The sequence below is a fragment of the Mustelus asterias genome, chromosome 17 (assembly GCF_964213995.1).
Source record: "Mustelus asterias chromosome 17, sMusAst1.hap1.1, whole genome shotgun sequence".
In the NCBI taxonomy this organism is placed as follows: domain Eukaryota; kingdom Metazoa; phylum Chordata; class Chondrichthyes; order Carcharhiniformes; family Triakidae; genus Mustelus; species Mustelus asterias.
In genome coordinates, this window is record NC_135817.1 from 31,223,331 (window position 1) to 31,238,133 (window position 14,803).

The 14,803-nt window shown below is 39.1% G+C and overlaps 1 protein-coding gene across 1 annotated transcript in view; it reads right to left on the reverse strand.

Moving 5' to 3' along the window:
• The window catches only part of LOC144506410 (rho guanine nucleotide exchange factor TIAM1-like), a 306,108-nt gene that overhangs the window by 146,088 nt on the left and 145,217 nt on the right, over positions 1-14,803 (reverse strand). The window contains exons 7-9 of the mRNA XM_078232483.1: positions 12,561-12,785; positions 3,003-3,188; positions 1,241-1,387 (exon numbers count right to left, since the gene is read on the reverse strand). Of these exons, the coding sequence (XP_078088609.1) occupies positions 1,241-1,387; positions 3,003-3,188; positions 12,561-12,785 (558 nt within the window). The remainder of the gene's footprint in view (positions 1-1,240; positions 1,388-3,002; positions 3,189-12,560; positions 12,786-14,803) is intronic.

Below are 14,803 nucleotides of genomic sequence, written 5' to 3' on the forward strand. Positions count from 1 at the left end.
TTAATCCATGAAATATCACAAAATGTAATTTCATACAAAGTAAATGTTACATAACAGATTGTCTACACAGGAACAAGACTTTTAACAGACAATAGAATAAACTGATTAGACAGACAACTTGATCTCCAGTAATTCAGTTTACACAAAGTCATAAGGCTCAGTATTTTATTATATGTCCTTGTCATCAGTCTTTATAGCACAGAATGAATCTTGCTGACAAAATAAAACAGTTGTAGACATGTCCAATGTTTGCAAGGATTCTGGATAAGATGATGGGAGCCATTAAAAGAACCAAGTAAGTGAACCACTGAGAATAGAACTGGATGGAGGAAACTAATAAGGTTAATAAAAAGTGAACGTTGCTGTCCCCCATGTGCAGAATTATTTGATCTAACTGGTCTGTGGAATGAGAAAATTGATTATTTAACATCCTACAGTGAATAAGGCAACACTACTAATCTGAGAACATATGTAGTGTAATCAATATATTTACACTCATATTTCTGCTTAGTTGGCTGCATTTGACAATGATCAACAAACAAGGCAAAAATATATTGAAGTAATCCTGTATCAACACTGCAAAAGGGAAAATATCTGAAGTGTTCAAGAAGTAACAAGTACATTATTTTTTTAAATGTCAACATAGAATGGGCACAGCACAGAAGGCGACCGTTCAGCCCATCACCACCATGCTGGCTCTTTGCTTGCTAGAGCAACTCAGTTGGATCCACTACCTCACCTTTGTTCCATTGCACTGCAATTCTTTTCCCTTTAGATGACTAACAAATTTTCTTTTGGAAGGCATAATTGAATCTACGTCCACCACATTCTCTGGCAGTACATTCCAGATCCTACCCACTCATTGTGTAAAAAGGTTTGCTCTATTTGTCACCTTTTTATCTTAAATCAGTGTTCTTTGATATGTCAGCTCCTGCAGTCCCTTTATAATTATATCCTTTCTATTGCCGCTCCACATTCTTCCAACCAAACTGTGTCACTTCACACTTTTCTGCATTAAATTTCATCTACCTTCTGTCCAACCATTCCACCAGCCTTTCTTTGCCTTCTTGAAGTCTATCATTACCTTCACCACCGTCCATAATGCTTCCAAGTTTTGCATCATTTCTCAACATTTCCAAATTTTGCACTATATGAAAATAAAATCATTCCTCCGTTCTTAGTACCTTCAAAAATTCTTTCTGCATTAAATTGAAATAAAAGCACTGGCACAGTATCTAACCTGATTAATGCTAGGTCTTTCTTTTGCTTTCTTTCTTGAATTTGTATCCAATCCCCACAGGGAGGAAAATCTGTTCTTCCGTTTACTTACGGATCTGGAAATTACCTGAGTTTGGTTCTTCAAACCAGGTTCGCTACGAGCTGCCACCTAAAATAACAAGATCACACTTACTTTGAGACAGTAATAAAATTGATTATTTTCATAAACAATGGATATCATTCTTTAAATATTACATAACCTTTGAAAAAAAACATTCTTTGGATATTCTCAACTGTATGTCTCTTTGACAATTGTCCCATATTAAATCTATGGAAACTTCTGTCCTAAAGTGTTGTGACAAGACTACCAATACACAGTGTTACGATCAATGAATATCATGCAGAAAGACCATCCAGTTAAATTGGAATAGCATCTGTCTTATGAATGGTAAAAAGTAATAAAATAATAATTGTATTTACTGACTAAAAAATACACAAGTGAAAACATAAAATCAAAACTATGAATATAGGGGAGAGTTTTCAGATTTGACATTTAAAAACATTTCACTTTCTATGATACTTTTTCCCCTTAACAAAATTTAACACTGAATTTTCAGATGGTCAGTATATTTTCCATGTACACCTCCACATGTCAGTGAGTTGATTCGAAGGGGCTACAGAGTTATGGCAGTGGTGCAGATGAGTGCTGAAAGGATTTGGAAAGATGCTTGTTCAGCATGGTGAAGTACTTTTCATTGATTCCCGGAAAACCTTTGAGCCAATTAAGGTTTTTGTGCACAGGATACTTCATAGGTACGATAAATACATGCCAGTTACAACATGTTTTTTTAACATTTACTTGTGGCTGGTCTGCATCCTATTCGGAGTAACAGGAGATGCTGTTTGTAAGGACAGAGAACATTATACCATGAAATGTACAAGGTAAATGCCTGCAGCTCAAGTGCAACTTTGTGTCACTTTAGAGGCACAAAGCATGATTGCTCTGCCTCCTGGACTCAAATTAGAGGCTGGTTACACTTAGCAGATTTTCAGCACAGAGGCTTTATTTTTCATGCTTTTAAAAAAAATGAACTTTTGAAGTCAATTAGAAGCTTTTTTTGTCATTCTCTTGCTAGGCAATGAACAATTTTTCTTTATCCTTTTTTCTTGCAAGGATTACAAATGCATAAAAATGCATAATGAAAACTTCAGTCTCGAGTTTAATATGCCTGCATTCACCGCACTTAAATCCTCAGAGTCTATGTGCACTTCCATTTGTTGGTTAATTTCCATGAAACACCAATAAATCATAAATCAGTTCTCTCCTACTGGAAGGTGACAGAGTGCTTAGTGTCCAAACTCAGTCATCTCCTACCCTGAGCCAGAGACCACAGTTTCCAGTCTAAAAGCTTTACTATGCAAGGCAATATATATGAGCTAAATACTCATATGGAACTTTGATTCAAAGTGTGCAACTAAACAGTCCAGTCTACTAAATAATCACCATAGTCTACTCACCTGCAGTTGGCTCTGAAATGTATTGATCTCATTATATCATTTGAAAACTGTGCTTACATTTGTATTGCACAGCTTTATATGTTACACAAAATACATAGATGAGCATTAAATAAATTCAAGATGTGGGATAATTCTGTTGGTTTTAAAAAGTTCAGATTTAATAATGAAATTTCTGATCATCTTACAACGAATTATTGCTGGTTCATTGATCTACCAAGGTGTTCCTTCCTTGTATTTATATTAAAATCTAAATGCAACAAACTCACCAAGGCATGGAATGAGGACACAGAGAAAATATTCAAACGACCCATGGCATGTTTGGTTGGCCGACTTGCAAATGCAAGAAGTCTTTTTGGGTTTGGCAATTCTCCACCTTGAAGACTTGCCATATAACAACGATGTCGGAAAAGATCAATCTGGAACTGTTCTAGATTTTGCTCCCATAAAAAGATCTGTTTAAAGGTGGAAGAAAATGGAAATCAAAATATATTTTTCATCACAACAGAAACAGTACATATGCATTTGTTATACTGTATTGGAAGACTATATGGAGTGACAGGTGATCAGTTATCATCTACTCAGATACAGATACACACTGTACTGTAATAAAAGCTTTATCAGTTGGTAAAACAGCATGATATCATTCAACCACTGGATGAAGCATGTAAGAATGGGTTATCATTCATCGTGACTAAAGGAAACAATTACTTAGATTAGATTGTTCAAATTCAGTAGTAATTGCATTAAAATGTTGGTTCGTCACACACAAAACTCAGTAAAAACCCAAGACTGTATCAATATTTAGCGTATGCAAAAGCATATGCACGATGACACAAATATAGATAGGAAAATAAATTGTGATGAGGGTACAGAGCCTACAAACTTAAATATTTAGATAAGTGAAGTGAGTGGCAAAAATGTGCAGATGGCACATATTATGGGAAAATATGAACTTGTCCACTTGGGTGGCAAGGTCCACAGTGGTTATCTCACAGCACCAGACTCAATTCCAGCCTCGGGTCAGTCTCTGTGTGGAGTTTACACATTCTCCTTGTGTCTGCGTGGGTTTCCTCCAGGTGCTCCAGTTTCCTCCCACACTCCAAAGATGCGCAGGTTGATTGGCCATGCTAAATTGCCCATGCTAAATTGCCCTTAGCGTCAGGGGGATTAACAGGGTAAATACAATGGGTTATGGGGATAGATTGTTGTCAGTGTGGGCTTGATGGGCTGAATGGCCTTTTTCTGCACTGTAGGGATTCTATGAATAACAGAAAAACAGTATATTATTTAAACGGAGAGAGATTGCAGAATTCCATGGGACAGAGGGCTCTGGGTGTCCTGGTACATTACTAACCCTTTGTTATTTCTCAGGTACAACAAGTCATTAGGAAGACAAATTGAATGTTGTTTTTATTGCAAGGGGAATAGAATATAAAAATAGGGAAACTTTGCTACAGTTTTATAAGACACTGTTGAGACCACATCTGGAGTATAGTGTACTGTTGCTCTCCTTTTGAGAAAACATAGAATTGCATGAGAGACAGTTCAGTTAAGGTTCACTCAGTTGATCCCTGGGATTAAGGGGTTGTTTTATGAGGAAAAGTTGAGCTGGTTGGTCCTTTATCCAGTGGAGTCTGGAAGATTAAGGGGTAATCTTATTGAACCATAATATCCTGAGGGGACTTGACAGGGAGGATGCTGAGAGGATGTTTCCTCTTATGAAAGAGACTAGAACTAGGGGACACAGCTTAAAACTAAGGGGTCTCCCATTTAAAATGGAGAGGAGGAGAATTTGTTTCTCCCAGGGAGGTTGTTAGCCCATGGAATTCCCATCCCCAGAGAGCAATGCAGACAGGGTCCATAAGAGCACAAGAAATAGGAACAGAAGTAGGCCATTCAGCTCCTTGCACCTGCTCCTCCATTCAATAGGATCCTGGCTAATCCAGCATTGCTCACATCCACTTTCCTGCCCTTTCCCCGTTGCCCTCGACTCCCTTACTGTTCAAGAATCTACCTCAGCCTTTAAAATACACATGGGATCTGTCTCCATAGCTTTCTGTTCCAAAGACTCACAACAGTCTGAGAGAAGAAATTCCTCCTCATCTCATGTCTTAAATTGGCACCAATTATTCTGAGACTATTCCCTCTGGTCCTAGACTCTTCCATGAGAGAAGCATCCTCTCAGCATTTACCCTGTCAAGCCCTTTAAGAATCGTGTATGTTTCAATGAGGTCACCTCTCATTCTTCTAAATTCCAATGAGTCCCAACCTGTTTAACCTTTCCTCATTAGACAATCCCTCCATACCTAGTGAACATTCTGTGAACTGCCTCCAATGAAATAATTTCTTTCTTTAAAAAAGGGGACCAAAATTGCTCCAGTTGTGGTCTCACCAGTACTTTGTACAGTTGCAGCAAGACTTCCCTACTCTTATACTCCAACCTCCTTGAAATTAGGGCAACATTAGTTTTCCTAGCTACCTGCTGCACCTGTGTGCTAGCTTTCTGTGTTTTGCGTACAAGTACCCACAAGTTCCTTTGTGCAGTTTTTCTCCATTCAATAATACTGTTCTTCTGTTCTCACCTCCAAAATGAACAACTTCACATTTTCCCATCTTGCACGCCATTTGTCAACTTTTTGCCCTCCCACTTATCTATCAATATCTCTTTGTAAACTGTTTCTTTCTCCCTCATAACTTGCCTTTCCCCCTATTTTTGTGTCATCTGCAAATTTGGCTACAGTACATTTACTTCCTTCCTCCAAGTCATTAATATTTTTAAGGTTGAGTTAGATATTCTTGATTGACAAGTGAGTCAAAGGATATAAAGAACAGATAGCAGAGTAGAGACCACAATTAGATCAGCCATGATGTTATCTAATGCCAGAGCAGGCTTGAGGGGTCAAGTGGCAAACTCCTGCCCCAAATTCATATATTCAGATAGCTATTAAACAGGCTACTAAACCAGCTTTACTTTCAGAAATGCCCTATTTTGGCAGATTAAACATTAATCATTCATCTATAAATGTTTAAAAATAAGCAAACAATTTCCAAATCAAACCTAATTTTTAAGCGAAGAATAATTACAATTGTTTTACACAAATTAAGCTAAACATTAGTTCTTATGAAAGCAATTTATAAAATGAATTGAATTTTTTTTTTAAATTTCAATTATATTTATAAATCCTATGCTGGCATAAGAAGATGCAACTAAAATTACTAAGATGCTGGCATTTTTCTGTTATCTACACTTCTGAAGATAAATATTGTTAGTTTGAAGCAGAGCCCAGAAATATAGATTATTCACTCCCTGACAGCAAACAACATTTTACAATTCAAGGTTAGATTCCCCATTTCCCTGGATAAAGCATCAACATAAGTAATTAAAAGAACGGTTACACTGAGAAGTTATCAGGCATGATTCATGTCATCCTCTTTTGGTATGACGACAAAATTATTTTTTTGCTCAGTTTTTAATTAATTATAGCTCCTCAGCCAAAGGATATGTTAAGGACTCATCAAATCCATTCCGAGAATACACACCCACTGACAGATTTTGAATAGGATTTCTCATGTTAAGGAGCAGAAGCCCTAGAAAGAGATGGGTGAATCCAAAGGCAGCACACATATGAGAGCAGAAAGCAAGTGGCAAGAGGGAGGTTAAACTGAGGCACGAAGGATAAGAATATGAAGGAATACAGAAGAACTCTTCATTCACCTGGAGCAGTCAGTTGAGGTTTATTTGTTTTACTGCATTTGTTAGCTTGCTGGGAAGCAGAAACTATCTTGGTACTGAAAGTGTTGAAATGGTTTTCCCAAGTATCTGACTGAACATAGAAACATCAAAACCATTCAAAACGAAATCTGATTTTATGTTCAAAGATGAACCAGTCAGTCACAGCAGAAACAAACAAAAATTATTCAGATTAATCATTTGATGATTCATCTATCCACCTGCTGACAGCAGTAAATAGCTGAACAGTCTATTTGTAGTCACCACAGCACAAGCTCCCACATGGCATAATCCACACTCACAATTTCTACCTTTTAAAATCAAGAGCAGCAGGTACATGAAAACTTACAAGTTCCCTTCCAAGTTACTTGGAATTATATATCCAAGCCTTCGCTGTCGCTGGTTCAAAATCCTGAAAGTTTCTCCCTAACAGCATTGTGTAATCTACACAAAACAGCCTCCAGCAATTTAAGAAGGTGGCAATTAGGGATGGGCAATCAATCAATTAATCATCCCACGGATGAATAAAAACTTTCCTAAAATATAACAAAACTAAATTGCGTTGGCCAGAATTATTCTGGTACTTAAAGTTCATTAAATCAGCATCACATAATGTAACTCATTTTTGTTCGAGATAAGATTCAGAGAGGATACAACTAGAAAATGCTGAAATCTATGGAGGCTACAAGCAAAATGCATAATTTATCTGAATTACAGAATTTAACAGAAAGTATACAATTGTAAACCCCAATGCAACAGACAGATTTTAAAATGAAATAAAAACAGAAAATGCTAGAAATATTCAGCCGGCCAGGCAGTACCTATGGAGAGAAAAACAGAGTTCATGTTTCAGACCTTTCCATCAGAACTGGGAAAAGTTGGAGATGGAATAGGATTTGAGATGGAATAGGATTTGAGCAAGGAACGTGAGAGAGTGGAAGATAGGAGAGATTAAAAGATAGAAAAGAATTTTTATTTGAGAACTGCCAGCGTGATATTGTCTCAGTTCTCTTCCCCCTTCACTCACTCTAACCTGTCTACTCTGTACTTACTGTACTCTGTTCTCCATGGTCTAACCCCAGCATTGTTTTCAAATCTGCTGACAAGGGTGGTGGGGATATTGTTTTTGTCAGGCGAACTGACCTCTACCTTGCACTCAACTCTCCAACACTTCCTCCTACCTTCTCTGGACCATGATCCCACCACTATACATCAAGCCATTGTTTCTACAACTGTCACTAACTTTCATCAACTCTGGTGATCTTCTCTCCACAACTTCCACGTCAGTTCCCCAACCCCTACTGCTCGTTTCCATCTCCTTCTGAAGATTCATAAAAACAAGTGTCCTGATAGACGTAATGGGCGGAATTTTCCAGCCTCGCTCGCCCTGAAACTGGAAAAATCCTGCCCGAGGTTAACAGACCATTCCATAGTCCGCTCCTTGCCTGCGGCGAGCGGGACGGTAACATTCACCCCATTGTATCAGCCTGTTCATGCTTCACTGAACTGATTTCATCCGCCTTGACTACATATTTTCTCTCCTTGTCCAGAATCTCCTCACCTACATCCATGACTCTTCTGAACCCCTCTGTCATTTCAGCAGTTTTGATTTTTGTGACTCTAAGCATCTCTTCATTACCATTTATGTCCAACCCATTAACACATTCATTCCCACAAAGATAGTCTTAGAGCTTTTCACTTCTTCCTTGAATGGAGGTCCAACCATTTTCTATTGGCTACCACCCTTGTCCATCTAGCTGAACATTTACACTCATTGAACAATTTTTCCTTCAATTTATCTCACTTCCTACAAATAAAATTTGGGTACACACATGGGCCTCAGCTGCCCTGCCCTTTTATGGAAAATGTGGAACAGTGCTTGTTCGAGTCCAACTTGGCCTCCTTCCTTCAACACTTTTTCTGGTACATTAATGACGGTATTGGTGCCCTGCCTTGCTTTTGCCCTGAACTGGAAAACGTCATCAGCTTTGCTTCCAATTTCTACTCTTCTCTCAGTGCATTGCCAACTCTTCCCTTTCCTTTCTGCCTCCTTTCTGGTGTGAGGCTTTTAATTAATATTCATTATAAGCCCATTAACTCACACAGCTACCTCAACTACACTTCTTCAATCCCCATCCTGTGAGGACTCCATTCCATACTCCCAGTTCCATTGTCTCAGTTGCATCCGTTCTATTGATGCAACCTTCCACACCCTGTTTCTGAGATACCTTCTTTTCTCCCAAGAGGATTCTCCTCACTGTGATTGACAGGCCTCAAATGTGTCTGCCACATTTCCTGCACTTCTGCTGTCATTCCTTCCCCTGCCAGAATCAAGATAAAGTTCTCCTTGTCCTCACCTTGCACTGCACTGGCCTCCAGTGCAGATCATTTTCCAACAGTTCCGCCACCTCCAGCAGGATCCCACCACAATACACATTTTCCCCCTCCCCTTCCTTTTCAGATTTCCCAAGGAAGTCTCTCGGTGATATCCTGGTTTACTCCTCAATCAGGCCCCTTCCCCCAGCATCTTTCCATGCAAACAAAGGGGATGTAACACTTTTCCCTCTTTTTCTCCTCCAGAGCCTTGAGCGCTCCTTCCAGGTGAAGCAGCAATTTACCTGCATTGTTTTCAATTTAGTATACCATATTCACTGCACACAATCTGCTCTTCTCTACAATGCAGAGTGAGTCATTGCTTGGTGGAACACCTTCATTTAGTTGGCAAGCAGGACCCTAAACTTCTGGTGGCCTATCATTCTAATTCACGATCATGCTCACACATTGACATCTCTATCCTTGGCTTCTTGCACTGTTCCAATAAAGCTCAACGTAAGCTTGAGGAACAGCACTTCACCTTTTGATGAGCACCTTACAATCTGCAAACTTCAACAATTCCAGATCGTGAACTCTGCCCCTCCCATTTTGCTTCCTTTTCTTTGCATATTCCAGTTTTTTCTTGTATTTTTGGTTTCAAACAGTAATACATCTGAACTAGGTACATTTTTTGTTACTTATGTCTCCCATCACCATTCCCTTTGGCCCTCTAAGGCCCTCTTCTGTCTTTCAATCTCTCCTGTCTTCTGCCCTATCACAGACTTTCCTTTGTCTTGTCCCACCCAGCCTTTGCTCAAATCCTTTTACATCTTTAACCTTTTCCAGTTCTGATCAAAGGTCATCAACCCAAATCATTAACTCTATTTTTCTCTCCACACAGATGCTGCCTGGCCTGAGTATTTATTGTATTTTGTTGTTATTTCAGATTCTTCTTTCAGGCACTTAAATTATTTTTTTTCTGCAGAGTAAAGTATTTAAATTGAGTCTTCTCAGGTTGGTCTTCAGGAGTCACAGTGGAATTCCCAAAAATCTGTTCCCCTTTATCCATCTCTCCCAAGAGACTGAGACTGATGGGTGGGAAGGAACAGGGTAGATGAAGCTGATAGTGTATAGAAGTCAAACCAAGGCAGTATAGGACAGCCTCAATGTTTCATCTTTTGAGTCTAAAACTTATGGTTAATCAGGCCCCATGAAACACAGTAACTTTACCACAACGATATGGAGCTTTCTCCCACTTGCTGACCCAGGCCTAGGAACAATCTTATTTTCTAGCCTCTTAAACTCAGATTGGGCTTCAGGCCGAGGTGCAGAATTAACTATTCTGGTCAAGTGGACGATATAACTTTGTATTTGTGATTGTTAGCTAAAGCCAAAGATTTAACAAGCTTTCCAATCTTCTATGCACATTACCCTTCCATGGCCCTCACAAACCGTTCATTTACAATTGTATGTGAAAGTCACAGCAAAACAGTGCACACTCTTGCCACTTCCCTACTACGCCTTGCAAGAATCCTGAATGCATAAAGTATAAAAATAGCTTCCTAACATGAAAAGGAGAACTGGTGTGCCTGTGTTCTCACCTCAAGATGAGTCCTTTGGTTGGGAAATGTTGTTATTGGCAACAATTATGTCAACCCCTTTACTATGGAGGCTCCAATTCTGCAGCTGGATCTTGGTTCAATGAAACAAATTCTAACGAGTGACTATAATGCCAACACCTTGCAGTTGATGTTGTCTACATGGACTTCAGCAAGGCCTTTGACAAGGTACCGCATGGTAGGTTGTTGCATAAAGTTAAATCTCACGGGATCCAGGGTGAGGTATCTAAATGGATACAAAATTGGCTTCTTGACAGAAGCCAGAGGGTGGTTGTAGAGAGTTGTTTTTCAAACGGGAGGCCTGTGACCAGCGGTGTGCCTCAGGGATCAGTGCTGGGCCGACTGTTATTTGTCATTTATATTAATGATTTGGATGAGAATATAGGGGGCATGGTTAGTAAGTTTGCAGATGACACCAAGATTGGTGGCATGGTGGACAGTGAGGAAGGTTATCTCCAATTGCAGCGGGATCTTGATCAATTGGGCCAGTGGGCTGACGAATGGCAGATGAAGTTTAATTTACACAAATGCGAGGTGATGCATTTTGGTAGATTGAACCAGGGCAGGACTTACTCAGTTAATGGTAGGGCATTGGGGAGAGTTACAGAACAAAGAGATCTAGGGGTACATGTTCATAGCTCCTTGAAAGTGGAGTCACAGGTGGACAGAGTGGTGAAGAAGGCATTCAGCATGCTTGGTTTCATCGGTCAGAACATTGAATACAGGAGTTGGGACGTCTCGTTGAAGTTGTACAGGACATTGGTAAGGCTACACTTGGAATACTGTGTGCTATTCTGGTCACCCTATTATAGAAAGGATATTATTAAACTAGAAAGAGTGCAGAAAAGATTTACTAGGATGCTACAGGGATTTGATGGATTGAGTTACAAGGAGAGGCTGAATAGACTGGGACTTTTTTCTCCGGAGCGTAGGAGGCTGAGGGGTGACCTTATAGAGGTCTATAAATGAATGAGGGGCGTAGAAAAGGTAGATAGTCAACATATTTTCCCAAAGGTAGGGGAGTCTAAAACTAGAGGGCATAGGTTTAAGGTGAGAGGGGAGAGATACAAAAGTGTCCAGAGGGGCAATTTTATTTCACACAGAGGGTGGTGAGTGTCTGAAACAAGCTGCCAGAGGTCATAGTAGAGGCGGATACAATTTTGCCTTTTAAAAAGCATTTAGATAGTTACATGGGTGCGATGGGTATAGAGGGATATGGGCCAAATGCGGGCAATTGGGATTAGTTTAGGGATTTTTAAAAAAAAGGGTGGCATGGACATGTTGGGCCGAAGGGCCTGTTTCCATGCTGTAAATCTCCCTGACTCTATGACCTCACCAGAGGAGTGGAACAGACTGGGTCAGGGCAGGGATGGGGTAATGTCATGAAAGGATTATGCTCACAGGGGCCAACAGATGTGTTATTTGTAATTTGTTCATACAACTTAAATATCAAAATAGATGGAGTTTTTAAAGAATTGGGTTGAACATAGATTTTGAGTTTCTTAGTTCTGTGGGATTATACTTGACAAACATCAGCGGCTATAATATTATGGCTAGACATTGGAGTGTCCTTGTATGAATGTCATCCATTGAAAAATTAAATAATCAGTATCAAGTTTGACGAGTTAGTAGAATAAAAAAAATTTAGAAAAGTATAGATGCCCAAAAAAATGGAACTTACTAAATGAAAATGTTTTTTGCATCGCTTACTTTTCACTTGCTGTGATCTACCTTATGTTGCAAAGTGAATAAAGTATGTCTCTTTATGGGATGGTTTTGTAACTGCAATCAGAGATCATGTTAAAAGTGGGTCGATTAGATCAGTTGGCAACAGTGGTTTTATTACGTTCTGGCTGAGGCAGACTTGAAACCTGCCTCCTCGCCTTGCTCCTGATGGCAGAAGGCAATGGCAAACCACTATTTATAAAACCTAAAAAGAAAAAATAGCTCCGTTTGAAGCATTAACAGATAATGAGACAAGGATCTGTCTTTGGACAGAACACACATAAACAATGAAACACTCTTCATGGTACTTGTTTCTTTAATTTTTCCAACTTGCATATTTTATGTTATCCACTGTACTTGGTGTATAACTATCAGATCTCTAATTACAAAATTAGTAGACAGGTAAAAAATTGAAACTGTAGAAAGAAAAATGTTACCTGATCGAGGATAGTCTTTCGTTTTTTTGGGTCATTAACTGAAGACAGCTGCATATCGCCCATTTTCTTCATCTTTTCATCCATATCAATTTTCTGTTCCAGCTTTTTAATTTCGGACTGCAGCAACTTGACAGTATCTTCTCTGCGATGTTGTCTTGCCACTGCAGCTGCACAGGCAGAATGAATTGCAGTAATCCAGTTTTCCAGCTCTGTCTGGCTGCAGGTCTGCACGTACAAATAAATTATTAAAACTTAAAAATTTGGAAAAAGGCCTATGAAACAAAATTATATTATCATGGCTGGATTAATAAAAATTGAACCTGCACTTAGAGATAAGATTGCTCATTGAAATCAGCAGACACCAGTTGCAAATTGAGCTGCTGTCTTCTGCAAACATGTCTGTTCAGCAAGTATTAATAGAGTAGCAGCAACATTGCTAACTTAGCATGTCACTGAAGGATGGTGAAGCAACAATTCCAGCAATGCAGACGTAGGTTTTTCCAATTCAGAATGAATGTTGTTTGTGGCTGAGGGAAAAAGAACTACTTTCAAAGTTAATCTTTTCCATAGAAAATTTAAAATGTTGGGGGATCAGCAAGATGGAAATACCAAGTTGAGAATCGTAACGTCTGCAGAAACAAGCTCTGGCAAAAGCATATACAATTTTAAACAAGGGTAGTAATTAAACATTAGAATTCATGCCTTTTGGAAATCTGAAGCACCAAGAGGTTATAAGCAAGATTCCCCTTGCTTCCCACTACAATAACAGCATTTCATAAAACACATGTGGCTTTTGAACATAATGGCTGTTGCAATCCTTATCAAGTGGCTGTTTGCTTCCAGTGAGCAGTCACACCGCTGTCCATTGGATCAGAAACATTAAAAAAAAGTACTATTATTGTCTTTTCAAAGTTTTTTTTTAGTGTCACAAGTAGGCTTTCATTAATGAAGTTACTGTGAAAATTCCCTTGTCGCCACACTTCGGCACCTGTTTGGACACTGAGGGAGAATTTAGCATGGCCAATGCGCCTAACCAGCATGTCTTTTGGATTGTGGGAAGAAACCGGAGCACCTGGAGGAAACCACGTAGACATGAGGAGAGCGCGCAAACTCCATACAGACAGTGACCCAAGCCAGGAATCGAACCAGCGTCCCTGGTGCTGTGAGGCAGCAGTGCTAACCACTGTGCCACCGTGCTGCTTATAAGAAGACATAAAAGATGTTACAACTTAATTGAAAGACAAAGACAGCATCCAGCATCAAAACAGGGGCCAAATTACAAAAGTTTTACTTCATTTATTTATTCTTTGGGATTTCAGAGAAATCCTGGATCTAGATGATGGGAAGCAGAAGACAGAGTTTTATGATGTCTGGGAGGTTGGGAAGAAAATGTGTAGAACTCCCTTCATATAATCTGATTCCATAGCTAAAATAGCTAATGTTCCCCAAAGAAGTGACAAAGAGAGTGCAAAAGAAAGAGAAAGCAGAGTAGAGCGACATCGCAAAAAAGAGAAAAGAAAGTCAGAGGCAGAAAAAATGTAGAATGAATGAACGTTTGAAAAACAGTTCACCCCATCCTGTAACCCAATGGTGCACGTTAGTCATGCAAAGTATGCATGTCAGTGAGTTATTTTCCATCAATTACCAGCTGCAGGCATATACCCTTTAATTTTGGATCATGGTACTAGAAAGAAAACACATGTGAAAAAAATTAAATAAAATGTGCAACTTTTGCTTGTGAGAAAGATAAACATAACTACTCAGATATTAAACCGGACATGCAATGTTACCATTAAATGTAATATTTTTAAGGTTTTAACTTGAGGTGCATGTCCATAGATTCCTGAAGCCAGCAGGACAGATAGATAAGGTGGTTAAGAAGGCATTTGGGATGCTTGCCTTTGTGAGCCAAGACATAGTATATAAGAGCAGAGAGGTTATGATGGAGCTGAATAAAATGCTTGTTAGATCACCGCTGGAGTGGAAACATTTAGATAAGCACTTGAAACACCATAGTATACAAAGCCACTGACCAAGTGCTGGAAAATGAGATTAGAATAGATAGGTGCTTGATGGCTGGCACAGACACAGTGGGCCAAATGGCCTCTTTTTGTGCTGTAAAACTCAATGACTCTATAATTCAACGTTGTTCTGATTAATATTTTGTAGTGAATATAAATCAGATGGAAAACACAAATAAATACGTCGTATTTCTTATTGTTAATCACAGTGTCAAATAGTGA